The 13,919-nt window shown below is 35.4% G+C and overlaps 2 protein-coding genes across 6 annotated transcripts; both read left to right on the plus strand.

The window, feature by feature from the left end:
• The first annotated feature begins 612 nt into the window (after window positions 1–612).
• On the plus strand, window positions 613–9,425 carry LOC113848345. Of its 5 annotated transcripts, XR_003501815.1 has the most exons (16): window positions 613–3,637; window positions 3,728–3,856; window positions 3,937–4,125; window positions 4,211–4,257; window positions 4,351–4,663; window positions 4,855–4,963; window positions 5,046–5,255; window positions 6,189–6,293; window positions 6,650–6,846; window positions 6,965–7,180; window positions 7,257–7,532; window positions 7,662–7,809; window positions 7,887–8,020; window positions 8,087–8,139; window positions 8,598–8,684; window positions 8,757–8,800. XR_003501815.1 is itself a non-coding variant. In XM_027477812.1 (15 exons), exons 1-14 carry the CDS (start codon window positions 968–970, stop codon window positions 8,636–8,638), a joined length of 4,806 nt encoding a protein of 1,601 aa, XP_027333613.1. In that variant the 5' UTR covers window positions 613–967; the 3' UTR covers window positions 8,639–8,684; window positions 8,757–9,425. The 5 variants fall into 5 exon arrangements, 4 of the variants coding, with proteins under 4 accessions (XP_027333613.1, XP_027333610.1, XP_027333611.1 ...); XM_027477812.1 differs by lacking the exon at window positions 8,087–8,139 and having other exon boundaries at window positions 7,887–8,042; window positions 8,757–9,425; XM_027477809.1 differs by lacking the exon at window positions 8,087–8,139 and having other exon boundaries at window positions 8,757–9,425.
• A 3,504-nt stretch (window positions 9,426–12,929) lies between these two features.
• On the plus strand, window positions 12,930–13,919 carry LOC113848519 (LOB domain-containing protein 27). Its single transcript, XM_027478089.1, is given in 5 exon segments — window positions 12,930–13,475; window positions 13,477–13,552; window positions 13,555–13,693; window positions 13,813–13,876; window positions 13,878–13,919. Coding segments are annotated over 5 exon segments (867 nt in total).

Here is a 13,919-nt window from a genome sequence, read left to right on the forward strand (position 1 = left end):
TTCTGTTATAATAATGTTTCAATTACTAATTTAGCTTAATTTCACTTTTACTTGTCATATTTTTATTTATGTGTGATCAGTGTTATTTTAAATTTAATAGCCAATAATTTTTTTAATTATTTAATCTTAAAATTTTATATAATAATTAAAAAATATATAATAAAACGTTTTTTTTTTATAAATTTACAAAAAAATATCATTAAACAGTCCAAAACTTGTGATATATATTTTTTTGCAGCCTATAGATGATTTTTGGTCCGAAAATTTGCTCACATTTTATTTTAATTGTTATAATTTTGTATTGATTCTTAATTTTATTGAAATATAAGTTTTTAGTTTTTGTTGTTTGATAAAATTCATCATTTGATAGAAGATTAGCAGGTATATTTTGTCATCATTTGAAAAACACGTCTTTTAGTAAATAAGAGATTAAATACAACAATTTATTTACAAAACTAGGCAAAACATGTTAAACTTTCCCCCCTTGAAATGTCGTTCAATGGACATAGAAAATAATATTTTAAAAATAGGAAATAAATATGAGGGTAGGTTAATTAATTTGATTACGCAGCTTATTAGCTATAAATAATTGAGTGAAAATTCATTTGAGAGAATTATCACTCTTTGTCTTGCTCTCCTTCTCATCAAACCACACCCCACCCCACCCCACCCCTCTTGTGTGGGTAGGTGCTCTGTGTTCTCTTCACTCTCTTCTTCTTCTTTCTCTTCCATTCACGGTTTTCCTTAACCCTTCCAACTTCTAGAATCTTCCGCCGATCCTTCTCCGCAATCGTCATCGGCAACAACTATCTTCATTCAACACTTCTCTAGGTCAGGTCTTAATCTCCCTCTCTCTCTCTATATCTTCTTCTTATTCTGCATCGCTTCTATCTCTCTCAACACAGATACGCTCGCCGATTCACGCACGTGTTTATGCACGTGAATCGGATTTGTATGAACTCAATTGATGGGGCACAAAAAGCGAAACCCTCCTCCGCGCTCCAAACATTCTCCGGCGGCTTCTCCGGCGGCGCAATCCGTCGTCGGTGGAGCCGCCAATGGTGTCGCCTCGCTGGACGCTGACTCCTGCAATGTTTCCGATCACAATTTTCATAACCCTAGCAAGATCGAATTGGTCTCTCCCCAATCCGAGGGTTCCGATTACTCAACAATCAAGCTCGAGTGCGAGCGTGCCCTCACTACGTTTCGACGTGGGAACCACACCAAGGCAATGAAGCTCATGAGGGAACTCTGCGCCAGAGAGGAGGGTTCGTTGCACGCCGCGTTCCTTCATCGAGTGCACGGATTCGTGTGTTTCAAAACCGCCACGATTATCACTGACCCGAGCTCGAAGCAGCGGCATTTGAAGAATGCTCTGGAATCAGCGCGGAGAGCCGTCGAGCTCACGCCAAATTCGGTTGAGTATGCGCATTTCCATGCCAGTGTGATGCTGGAGGCTGCAAGTGAAGGGAAGGATTATGAGGAGGTCGTGCACGAGTGTGAGAGGGGGCTCGCCATCGAGAATCCCAATGATCCTGCCAAGGAGACATTGCAGGATGAAAGTGAGCAGAAAGTGTCGACGCTGGAAGACCGAGTTGCGCACGTGCAGAATGAGTTGAGGCAGCTTATTCAGAAGTCGAATATAGCTTCGTTGTCCTCTTGGATGAAGAATCTGAGTAATGGGGAGGAGAGATTTCGGTTGATTCCGATTAGGAGGACGACGGAGGACCCTATGGAGGTGAGGTTGGTTCAAGCTAGAAGGCCTAACGAGATCAAGAAGGTGACTAAGACGCCCGAGGAAAGAAGAAAAGAAATTGAAGTTCGAGTCGCAGCTGCGAGGCTGCTGCAGCAGAAGTCTGAGTCACCCCAATCTCCCAATGAAGGAGATAGGGATGATAGACCGTTGGATTCCTCTTTGGGCTCTGGTCAGAGGATAGGTGATAGGCGGCGGCATGGGAATGTGAGAAAGAATGGCTTTACTGCTGAAAGGAGGAAGTGGGTTCATTCGTATTGGAATTCAGTGAGTATGGATATGAAGAAGGACTTTCTTCGGGTTAAAATTTGTGATCTCAAATCCCATAATGGTTCTTCAAAGGATACTTTGCCAAATGATATTTTATCAGAAGCTTTGTCTTATGCTGAGGCCAATAAAACCTGGAAATTTTGGCTTTGCTGCAATTGTGAAAAGAAATATTCCAACCCGGATGCTCACCGGCACCATGTTGTGCAGGAACACATGGGGAGTCTGTCGCTAAAAATGCAGAGACTTCTCCCCCAAAATGTTGACAGTGAATGGATTGAGATGATTCTTAATTGTTCTTGGAAGCCTCTGGATGTCTCAGCTGCAGTTAAAATGCTGGATAATAAAGTAAAGTTCAAAAGTTCACCATTTCCTGAGGAATTGTACTTGGGCCATCATGCTCAGGACTACAATGATTGTTTTAAAGATGCAAGCAGCTCTTACATCGAGAAGGAAAGTTTAGGGGACAGTCTTCGTAATTATAGTGCAGAATGCAGTAACCATTGTAAAGTTATAGAAAATGATGTCGGAGAAGGTGATCAAGACCAGCTGTCTATGGCAAATCCCACTGCAGATTGTTGGCCGGTATCTGATGATTCAGAGCGTGCAAAACTTCTGGAGAAAATTCATGCAGTATTTGAGATTCTTATTAGGCACAAGTGTCTTGCTGCCAGCCATCTTAACAAGGTCATACAGTTTACTATGGGTGAGATACAGGGTCTTGCTGCTGGTTCTCAACTTCTAAATCATGGCGTGGACCAAACACCAATGTGCATATGCTTTCTGGGAGCTCCACAGCTTAAGAAAATTCTCCAATTTCTGCAGGAAATATCTCATGCATGTGGGTTGGCTAGATATGCTGAGAAAGGTAGTAGTCCCACAAATGAATTACATAATATTGATCAAGGTCCTGAGATTAAAGACAAGATTGTTTTTGATGGAGATGCATCACGCCTCCTTCTGGATGAGTGTTTACTGCCAACACAAGTCACTTCTGGTACAGCTCCGGGGGATGTCTTGAATGATGTTACCACCCCAAGCTCTCCTGATGGAATTTCATTCTATAATGATGCTTTGCTATCCTGGATATTTTCAAGCTCTCCTATTGGGGATCAATTGACATCATGGTTACGGACTGGAGAAGATCAAATAAATAAAGGAAAGGAAATTGTCCAGATGCTTGAGAAAGAGTTTTATCACCTGCAGAGCCTGTGTGAGAAGAAGGGTGAACGTATAAGTTATGAGGAAGCACTACAAACTGTAGAGGATCTTTGTCTCGAAGAAGGTAAGAAGAGGGAAAATGTTGGTGAATTTGTCCAGCGAAGCTACGAATCTGTCTTAAGAAAGCAAAAAGAAGAGCTCATTGAAAGTGAGAATGATATGATGTATGTCAGCAACAGGTTTGAGTTGGAGGCTATATCAAATGTTTTGCAAGAAGCAGAGGCAATGAATGTTAATCAGTTTGGCTATGAGGAAACTTATGCTGGTGTGACTTCTCAGTTATGTGACCTGGAATCTGGTGAAGAAGATGAATGGAGAATGAAGGACTACTTGCATCAAATGGATGGGTGTATAGAAATTGCTATTCAGAAACTGAAGGAGCATTTATCTATAGAGGTCAGTATGTTGATTCTTTCACATGTCTACTAAGATAACTGCAAGATTGTCCTTTTTCCTTAATGTTCTAACCTACTTTGTTCACTGCAGCTTAGCAAAATTGATGCCCGAATAATTAGAAATGTTGCGGAGATGCAGCAATTGGAATTCAAGCTTGGGCCTATTTCTGCTAATGATTATCGAGCAATATTAGTGCCTCTAGTGAAGTCGTACCTCCGGGTTTGTATTCAAACTGTTGAAACATGTGTTGTTGCTTCGCCTTTCACTTCACTAAATGTTCCTTTGTTTTGATATTTTAGGCGCTTTTGGAAGATTTGGCTGAGAAAGATGCCAGAGAAAAGTCTGATGCTGCAAGTGAAGCATTTTTGGCTGAACTTGCTCTTGATTCCAAGAAGGTCGTTAAGGGGGGAAGTGAGAGCACAAGACATGTTGAGAAGACAAAAGATAAGAAGAAGAATAAAGATCACAGAAAAGCAAGAGATTTGAAGGTGTTCATCCTGCGTGTTGAATTAGTTTATTATATATTTGGCTATTGTCTCTATGACAACTGATTATAGTTTCTTTGTCCTGCAGGCCACAGCTGGTCAGGTGCAGCTCTCATTTCAATCTACAACTCCAGAGTCAGTATATTTTTCCCCCTTGACTTTTTTATTATTTTTTGTTGGATAATCTTCTTGAAACCTAAAAATGTTTTTGATGTGCTTCTGTTGCAGTTCCAATCTAGTTGCAACTGAAAGTGACTTCCAAGATCACGAGGTTGTTTCTAGGAATGGGGATGACTTGGAACAACTTGAAGCAGAATTTAGACGCAAAATTGAGCTAGAAGAGGAGGAAAAAAAGCTTGAAGAAACTTTGGAATTTCAAAGAAGGATAGAGAATGAAGCCAAACAGAAGCACCTTGCTGAGCAGCAAAAAAAATCATCGGGGACATACATGGAGGAAGTGGATGACAAACTTCAAGATTCTCAAAGGAAGGCAGTTGCTGGTCACCCAGATGTGCATGAACATGTAAGACTACCAGTGCAGGTATGAATCTCATTTTGGTGTTTCTCCTGCTGCTTGTAGGGGGACAAAATTTCTGGTTACTAGTCATTATGTTACTGTTGCATGGTTAATGGACCTGTAAGGCAAATGTACTGAATGGAAGGAAATAATACTTGGTAAATAAGAATTAGTTATTAAAGGAAATATACCTCTGAACTTGCACATTTTTTCAGGAGCAATTGGCAAAGGAGAATGGGTCCCCAAGCAATCTGGATGGCCTGTTTATACCCACAGCAAATGGTTCCATGCTTAATTATTTGCATCAGTCAAAAGTTAAACAAGGTTGGTGGTTTGAGTGTCTCAGGATGCAGTATTTATGATTTTTGCTTGAGGTTCTCAGTAGTTATTTATTATTTTCACGCAGATCTGCCTAATGGAGTTGTTCCAGAGGATGGTCTACCTTTGCCTGATCGGCGTGGTGGAAAAAAACATAAACGGCATAAGAATTCTTCCAGAACAGTTGATGGAAAGTTGGAATCTGTCTCAGTGGAAAAGGAAAATACTGAGGATACACATACTGATTATTACTCAAGAGAGCAATTCAAATTTAATAACAGTCAAGATACTGACAGGGGTTAGTTTGAATCTTCCCCAAAGACTCTTATAATCTCCGCTTCGTAATTAGCTTATGGTTGTTAGTTTATGGTACTATATGCTTAGTTTACAAGTGTACAAGGATTCACAACATTTGAATAGGCTCGGAGGAAAACTTTCCCTTGTTTAGATCATTCAATATTTTATTTTACCATCTGAACCTTAGTTGCTTATTATCATTCATTTGCCAGAGGTAGAAGATTTAAACCTCATGTTTTGCTTTTTGCTACTTATACAAATTATCTTAATCTTTTTACATAAAAGTGTAATATGTAAAGTCAATTATCAATCTTTTTACATAACCTGTTTTGTCATCTTTTGTTTGACATGGTCCATTCATTTGTCGCAATGGCATCATTCTCTTGACTATTTAGTTGTCTTAAAACAATGTTTCAATTTTAGTAACAGTTATATGACGTTGGGATCACTTTATACCTAGGTTTGTATTGTATTATAAATTATGATCTCTGGTGGCCTTGTTTGTTTATTTTTTCAATGAGGTATGATGGCTTTATCTGCTATGAATAAATGGTATTATGAATATGAGATCAGTTATACTTTCTCTGGCAGTGATTATTTAGTTTTTTTTTTTTTTTTTTTGGGTTACTATGGGCTTTCTTTCTTCTCTCAATAAGAAAGCTTTTGGTTAAAATATACTTCTGTACTGTTAAAATAGATTCAAAGTACGATTTGATAGTGTTTGGAAAACTCATTAGCATCGCTTTTGCTTCTTTCCTTTGAGAATTATGTTAATATGTACAAATTTTTTGTTCAAGCAGAAATATTATTTCAGTTGTGAACCTGGTTCAGGTCATTTATAATTTTTTTAAGAATACGAATAATAATAGGAAGCTTTGAAGGTATTTTCCAAAGTACAAAAAATTAATTTGCTGTTGCTTGGATGTGCCATCAGAGTGGGAAAACAATGGATCAAAGGCTATGAAAGAGTTAAAAGTGGAAGACGAGGAGGAGGAAAGATTCCAGGCCGATCTCAAAATGGCTGTACGCCAAAGCCTGGGTATAATTTTTCCCATTCCATGCGTAATACATGATTTACGATCTCTAATATTGTATAACTAACTAGGAGATTATGAAAACTAACATATCAGATATTTATCGAAAATATGCTGTCCTTAAATTGGAGATATTTTCTCTTCATGAGAGAAACTTTTCAACACATGCATAAGTTCTTCTCGGGCTACAAGTAAAACTTGACATAAACTTTTAACTAGATCCTTAGAGTAATGCTAATGTTCCTGTTTGCATTAAGTTAGCTATAATAAATCTTACACCTGCGTAAAAATTTAATTTTGTTCATCTTGAAGAATTAAGCAATCATTACGACTTTCTAACCAAGAAAGAAATTCTTATCAGACACATATCAGGCACGTGGAAATTTGCCTCCGGTTTCCAGTTTAAGAATGTCACACAGAGCTTCTTCACAGGTAGATAATGTGGATTTTCTACCAGTGGAAAACTCAACTGAGAATGTGAATGGAGCTACCTTGCTTGGTACTGGACTGAAGAATGAAGTGGGTGAATATAATTGTTTTCTCAATGTTATTATACAGGTATATCTTTTGAAAGTCACTTTTCCTTTTTATTATAATGGCCGCTGGTTCATTCTTATTTTTTTGATATATTATTTTCCATAGCCTGAAACAATTTCTTATCTCTGTATGAGCTCAGTCATTGTGGCATTTAAGACGCTTTCGGGTGGAATTTCTTGGCAGATCAAGATCAGAGCATGATCATGTGGGTAATCCTTGTGTTGTCTGTTCATTGTATGAAATCTTTACTGCACTGGATCTTGCATCAAAGGATTCAAGGAGAGAAGCAGTTGCTCCTACATCCCTGCGGATAGCTCTAAGCAACTTATATCCAGACAGTAACTTCTTCCAGGAGGTAAACTATTAACATAGACAAATAATGAAGATATTTCTCCTGTGGATGGTGTGACTAATTAACTGACATTTGGCAGGCTCAGATGAATGATGCTTCTGAGGTATTAGGAGTGATATTTGACTGCCTTCATCGATCATTTACCCGTGGCTCAACTGTTTCTGATGCAGAATCAGTTGAAAGCAACTGCATGGGATCTTGGGATTGTGCAAATGGTAGTTGTATAGCACATTCACTTTTTGGAATGGACATTTTTGAACAAATGAATTGCCATCACTGTGGTCTTGAATCCAGACATTTGAAGTATACTTCCTTCTTTCACAATATAAATGCCAATGCCCTCCGCACAATGAAGGTATCTTTGTAAAGCTTTTCTTTTTAACGTTTCACAATTCATTGAGTTTCTGTTTTTTTGCTGCTGGGAGCATGAAAAAATAATTATGCTTGTTACGTCCCTTAGCTGGATACCTTCTTCACCATCCAGGTAATGTTTCCTGAAAGCTCCTTTGATAAGCTTTTGAATCTTGTGGAGATGAACCATCAGTTGACTTGTGATCTAGAAGTTGGTGGTTGTGGGAAGCTCAACCACATCCATCACTTTCTTTCAACTCCGCCGCATGTTTTTATGACAGGTACCTCAGTTGTTGCTTTTGGAATGTTAACCTTTTTGTGTTTTTTGTCCTGTCTCTTACATGTTTATTATTTGCAGTTCTAGGTTGGCAAAATACATGTGAGAATGCTGATGATATAACTGCAACTCTGGGAGCCTTGAGCACCCAGATAGATATCAGTGTCCTTTATCGTGGTTTAGATCCTAAAAGCATCCATAACTTGGTGTCAGTGGTACGTATTTTACTGATAATATGTAAGGAATGTTATAATTGATCACTTTTTCTTTCCCACTTGTAGAGATGAATTCAGCTTTATTGCAGAAGGGACATATGCATATATACATTTCCCAAGTGAAAATTCTATTTTAAGTATTGCTTTTCTTTTTAGCAAAATTTAAGATTGAAATTTTGAATGATGAATTTTAATTGTTGAATTCTTTTGGGAGGGGAGTGGGGCTTGGGATGAAGCAGCTTTAGCCCTTAGCCATTCAAACTTCATATTTCTTTCCTGCTTGTATCTCCACTCAGCCTCCCTTCCCACCCTAATTAAGGTTTTTTATTTTTTTCATTGAAGTCCTGAAAGGACTGCCATTGACAGTGAAAAGGATCGTTTATATACTAAATGATCTAATCTTTCCATAAAATGAAGATGAAAATCTAATTGAAAACTGCAGTTAAATAATTTTTTTAACCACCACCACACTATGGTTGAGCAACATTTTTACTGTTTTGGATGGAAAAAGTTGTCATATTGCATACCATAATTGTCTGCACCTTACATGTGCCTAATTTGTTGTTTGAACCTTTAGGTTTGCTACTATGGCCAGCATTATCATTGCTTTGCTTATAGTCATGATCATGAACAATGGATTATGTATGATGACAAGACTGTCAAGGTGAGTTGAATCTTTGAACAGATGGATATTTTTTGTCATTCCTGCTGTGTTAAAAACTTCTTTAATGACCAGGTAATTGGTGGGTGGGCTGATGTTCTTGCAATGTGTGAAAGAGGGCATTTACAACCTCAGGTTCTTTTCTTTGAAGCTGTAAACTAGATTTCTGGTGGAACTGATAACTTCGTTTGCTGACTGAAGAATGTTGAGTTTGGCATCCAATTGGTTCTGGTGTGGCCCTGTTTATGCAGATGCATTGCGTTTCTGCATAACACAAAAGTGGTTTTAGGCAAATAAATTTGCAAGTTGCAGTGATGTCAACTAGTTTTGGCATGCATACTTCTCTTGGGATGTATGGCATTTTAAAATTTATGATACAATTCAGGGTTTTAATAGGAACAACAGGTTCTTACGGGGGAGAATGATGACATATGCATTTAATGTAACTGGATGACTTAGAAGAGCACATAGAGTGGTGTTTGATACCGAGCATCGCTCTGCGCAGTTGGTTCATATTGAATATCAGATTCATTCCTTGTATCCTACCAATAAGCAGGTTTTGGTATTGCTAGAAGAACCACCATTTGTTGAGGTTAGCCAGCAATGTATGAGAAGATCTTAGGCTGTTTTTTTTATGGAAATAATTGCCCATTGTTATTGGGAGCATAAGGCATTGTACGAGGGGAATTTTTTCTCCAGTTGTCGAAGAAATATCACTCGTCTCCTCTCCTCCCCCACCCCTCGCCCCTCGCCCCCCACCCACCCCCCCAAAAAAATCTGTATAGGTTATACAATTAGATTTGTCAAAATGTCAGCTTGTTGCCATTTCGGCTGAAAAAGGAACGTCGTTTACTGATCTGGTCTACTGGGCTAATTTTCTCACTTTCAAGATAGCTCTGATGGAACATGCTGCATGCCAGATATTGTGCAACAGTAAGTTGAGGAGCTTCCAACCTTTGGATCTGCAACACTGTATTCTTGTTTATTTACTTTTGTGTGCGCGTGTGTTGGGATGGGGAGAGCGAGTTGAGTATGAATGGAGGTAATGAACTAATGGTATCACAATTTATAGTCGCAGGTGTTAACTGTAGGTTTTAGTGACAAAAAGCTGAAAGGTTTTGGCACAATTTTGCCCTACACATTTTGGGAATGGCGTCAAATGAGATGGATTATTATACTTGAATTGTTTTATATACATTAGTGCAAAAAGTTGTGTAATTCAACATCTAGATTTTGTACTCGTCTTACCCGCGTTCTGTTTGATGATTCTATATTTTTTGTGTGGAGGCAACGCCTTTGAGGTAGGTTGGGTTTCATTTCGAATGTTATAGTTTTATTTTACTAATAAAATATTTGAAGTTTAACAACTTGCATACTGTTTGTCTTGGCTATGCTGTGTAATACTGTTTCTAAGAGATTGAACGTTCATCAAATTAATAAGCTTAAGGCTGGGTTTGAATGTTTGATTAGTATTGTACAGAATGGAATTAGGGATATACGGTGGTTGTATCATTATTTGGCTGCTGATTGGTGCGATGGAGGAAAGTCTTTATTCTTTTATTAGGAAATTCTTCCTAAGAGCATGAAAGGAAATTCTGTTTAATACAATTGCAATATGAAATAGATGCTTGGAATAATTATTTACGCTAATTATTGACATTTGTAAAGACATTTTTAAGAGATGGGTTATTTGTGTATCTTTGACCCATGTGGTCTCACTCATGCCGATTTTTTTTATAAGAAATGTAAGAACTTCTTATGAATGGAATGGCAATTTTAAGCTTTGTTTTCATTGTCATTATTGCTACTAGCGTTATTCTTCATGTCTTTAGGATAAAATTGTAAGATCATTTGGTGGTTAATTTTTTTTAAACGAGTTCTCTCTCTCTCTCTCATAATTTTTTACGATATTTTTATTAGCAACGTTAATTATTTTAATTATCGAACTTATATGATCTGATTCATATAATTTGATATAGAATTCATGTAAATGATGATGTGAAAATCATATTTATTCATTTCATATTTTTATATCTTAGTTTTAAAATATCTAATCTTACATTATAAAATTTTATTAGAAAATATGAATATAATATTAATAACATATCGTGCTTATTGACATTTCAGTTAAATTAAGTGATTTAATTTAAATGCTATATTAGTAAATAATAGAGTAAATTAATCAATCATTATAAGAATGAAAGTTTTTAAGGTATTATTTATAAAAACTTGAAAAGAAAGGATTAAATGAAAAAATTATGAAATTTTAAAAGATTAGAACTTTATTTAAACTAAATTTAATTTCATAGCTGAATTTTAAATTTATGCATTATAGGTTATGAACAACTTCATTCTCTCTCTCTTGTTCTCTATCGTTAAGCATTCACGATTTATCAATAATAATATTAAATAAAAAACATTAACATTAGTATATATTTTAATAAGTAAACGATTTATATTTTTAAAATAATAAAATATTTTTGTTTAATAAGTTCACTTTATATCCATGTAACTATTTAAAAAATTATGATATAATATAAATTTTTGAAATGACATTAAAATAATTAATTCATTATATTATTATAAATTAAAATAGGAATTGATTTCATACTTTTTGATGTTTGAAGAATTTAATATAAAAAATATTTAGAATAAAATAAATTTTTTGATTAAGTAAATTTCGCATGATTGAGTGAGTTCCTTATATTTAAATGAAGTTAAACTATAAAGTTTAATTTGTAAATATTTCAAAGAAAAAATAGATTATATTATTGAAAAAAATTTAAATTACTACCTAATCATACATATTATAATGTCTACAAATAAGCATTATCATGTTAATTAAAGATTATTAAAAATTTTAAATTAAGTTTAAAATTCTTTATATTATTTTGATATCTTCAAATATGTTGTTATTTATTAAAAGTTTGTAATTAGTATTTAAAATAAAAACCTTTAATAAAACTACCACTGAAATAACATAAAGTTAGAGTGAGTTATTCCTTTAAGTTTTACATTGAAAATTTGAAGAAAAATATTAAAAAAATATAAATGTAAAATCTTACAATTTTATTTGTACAAAAATTGTAAATAAAATAATTTGTAATTTTATTTGATCAAAATAATAAAAATGTTAGAAATTCTAATATGTAGGCAAGAAGTGTCAACTTATATTAAAATCATATGACATTTCTTTCTTTTTTTATTTTTTCTTTTTTATGGGAGTGTTTTCTAAGGATAACAAATGTAGTTCTTTCTCCTTAACCGTGGTACCCGAGCCTTGTTCATTCAGGTGATATTAGAGAAAAATATTTCTTTTATAAGAAATTTTATTAGTTAATGAATTCTATAGTAAGAAAGATTGGAGCAAAATTGAAATATTAGGAGAAAAATTGCTGAAAAAGTGAAAAAAAATATATAGAGAGAATAAATAGTAAATATCATATGCAACAAATAATAATTGACGTCAAAGTTAATAAAAAATATCAAGGAGAGAACATAAATTCTTTTAACTTATAAATTTAATTTTGACACACTATCAATTTTTAAAAATTATGCTATTGACTAATTAAAAATAATTATATATATAACTTTAAAGTAATTATTATAAAATAAATAATTTTTAATAATATTATAATTAAAAAAATAGTCAATATATTTTAATTATATTCTTAATTTATTTTATAAATTCTTTTGTATAACTCATTAAAATAAGCTCCAACTTATTTTAATAAATTACATGACTATGCTGTACATTTTCTCATAATAAAGAATTAAAAATTACCCAAATACATCCTTAACAGTAGTATGAGGATAACTTCACTGAGGCATGAACAACTACCATCCCAAATTTGAAATGGGAGCAATACTAAAATAACCAAGTAGCACCCAAAAAAATTAGAAAAAGAAAAACCATGCCACGACCACCATATGGTAACCCCAAAACTTAGGACTTTCCAACATTCTGAACACAGTATCCTTAACCGCATCACTCTTGAAAGAACAAACACCGTACATGTGGCCCCTATTGTTGTTTTACTAAGTCTTTGTATACCCAACAGATCCGCATATTAATAAAGCATGCGGTGAATATGATGAAAAATGCAACCCATTTGAGTGCATCAAATATCTCTCCTCTGACTGCTTCCATCTCACAGAGGTTGTTTTGTTCCTCATTTATCATTGTGGATTGAGTTGCTCCTTTTCTCAATGGGGTTCCAGCATCTGCTTAGCTAGGTGGTGGAAACAATGACCCTTAAGGGTGGCACAACCCAAGCCTGTGCGGCATGCAGATACCAAAGAAGAAAGTGCATTCCTGAATGTCCCCTTGCACCTTACTTCCCTGCAGACCAACCTAAGGTGTTTCATAATGTCCACAAGCTCTTTGGAGTGAGCAACATCATAAAGTTATTAAAGATCTTGGAGCCTAGTCAAAAGAAAATAGCTATGGACTCTATCATTATTCAAGCAAATTATAGGGATAAGTATCCTGTGCATGGCTGTTGGGAGGAAATTTGTAGGCTACAATACCAAATATGGCTTGTGGAAGAGGAGCTTCATGCAGTTTATCAACAGCTTGAAATATGCAGGCAACAACATCAGCATCAAGGTCCCTCCATGCCTGATGATGTGACTTCACAACTAGAATTAGGCATGGCACCAAGTACTAATAATAACGCACTTCCACTCTTTAATCATCATACTCCACAACCACACACTTACAATTCTGTGGCTTCTTTGTCCGTGTCACAACATTCCTACTCCAACAGCAATAGCGTGGATTATAACTCAACTGTACTTGGATTCCAAGGATAACAACAAAAATCCTTTTTGGGTTCAGTACCCTTATGCAAATAACAGTAGCAATTCTGTGGAATGCAAAATCAGTCGGTTGCCTCACAGCCACTAGCCATCCTACAAGGTGTTGAGGATTATGATGAGATGCACCCATTTTTTGATGCAGTTGATGATAGACAATCATACATTTATTCCAAGGAGGCTTATGAGTCAAGGTAGATTGGGAGTCATTGCAGAAATTACACAAAGGGAAAGTCTAGTGGGCAATTGAATCATTTGCTTATTATGATCAATGTCCAATAAAATGAAGATGCTCATATTTGATATTGTGTATCTCAGAAGAATCAGTGAAAAATACGAGAAAATGCACTGAGCATGTTTCTGAAAATGATATTGTGTATCTATGCTGCAGCATGCTTCAGCCTTACCAGTGTCAACTGA

The sequence above is a fragment of the Abrus precatorius genome, unplaced genomic scaffold (genome assembly GCF_003935025.1).
Source record: "Abrus precatorius isolate BTA unplaced genomic scaffold, Abrus_2018 Scaffold8, whole genome shotgun sequence".
Classification (NCBI taxonomy): domain Eukaryota; kingdom Viridiplantae; phylum Streptophyta; class Magnoliopsida; order Fabales; family Fabaceae; genus Abrus; species Abrus precatorius.

What these genes read in the sequence shown, in the direction of transcription:
- LOC113848345 (XM_027477809.1), top strand. Translation starts at nt 968, where the DNA reads ATGGGGCACAAAAAGCGAAACCCTCCTCCGCGCTCCAAACATTCTCCG. An exon ending in ATGTAAGACTACCAGTGCAG is followed by an intron (nt 4,664 to 4,854) that starts GTATGAATCTCA and finishes ACATTTTTTCAG; the next exon opens with GAGCAATTGGCAAAGGAGAA. An exon ending in GCCGCATGTTTTTATGACAG is followed by an intron (nt 7,810 to 7,886) that starts GTACCTCAGTTG and finishes TATTATTTGCAG; the next exon opens with TTCTAGGTTGGCAAAATACA.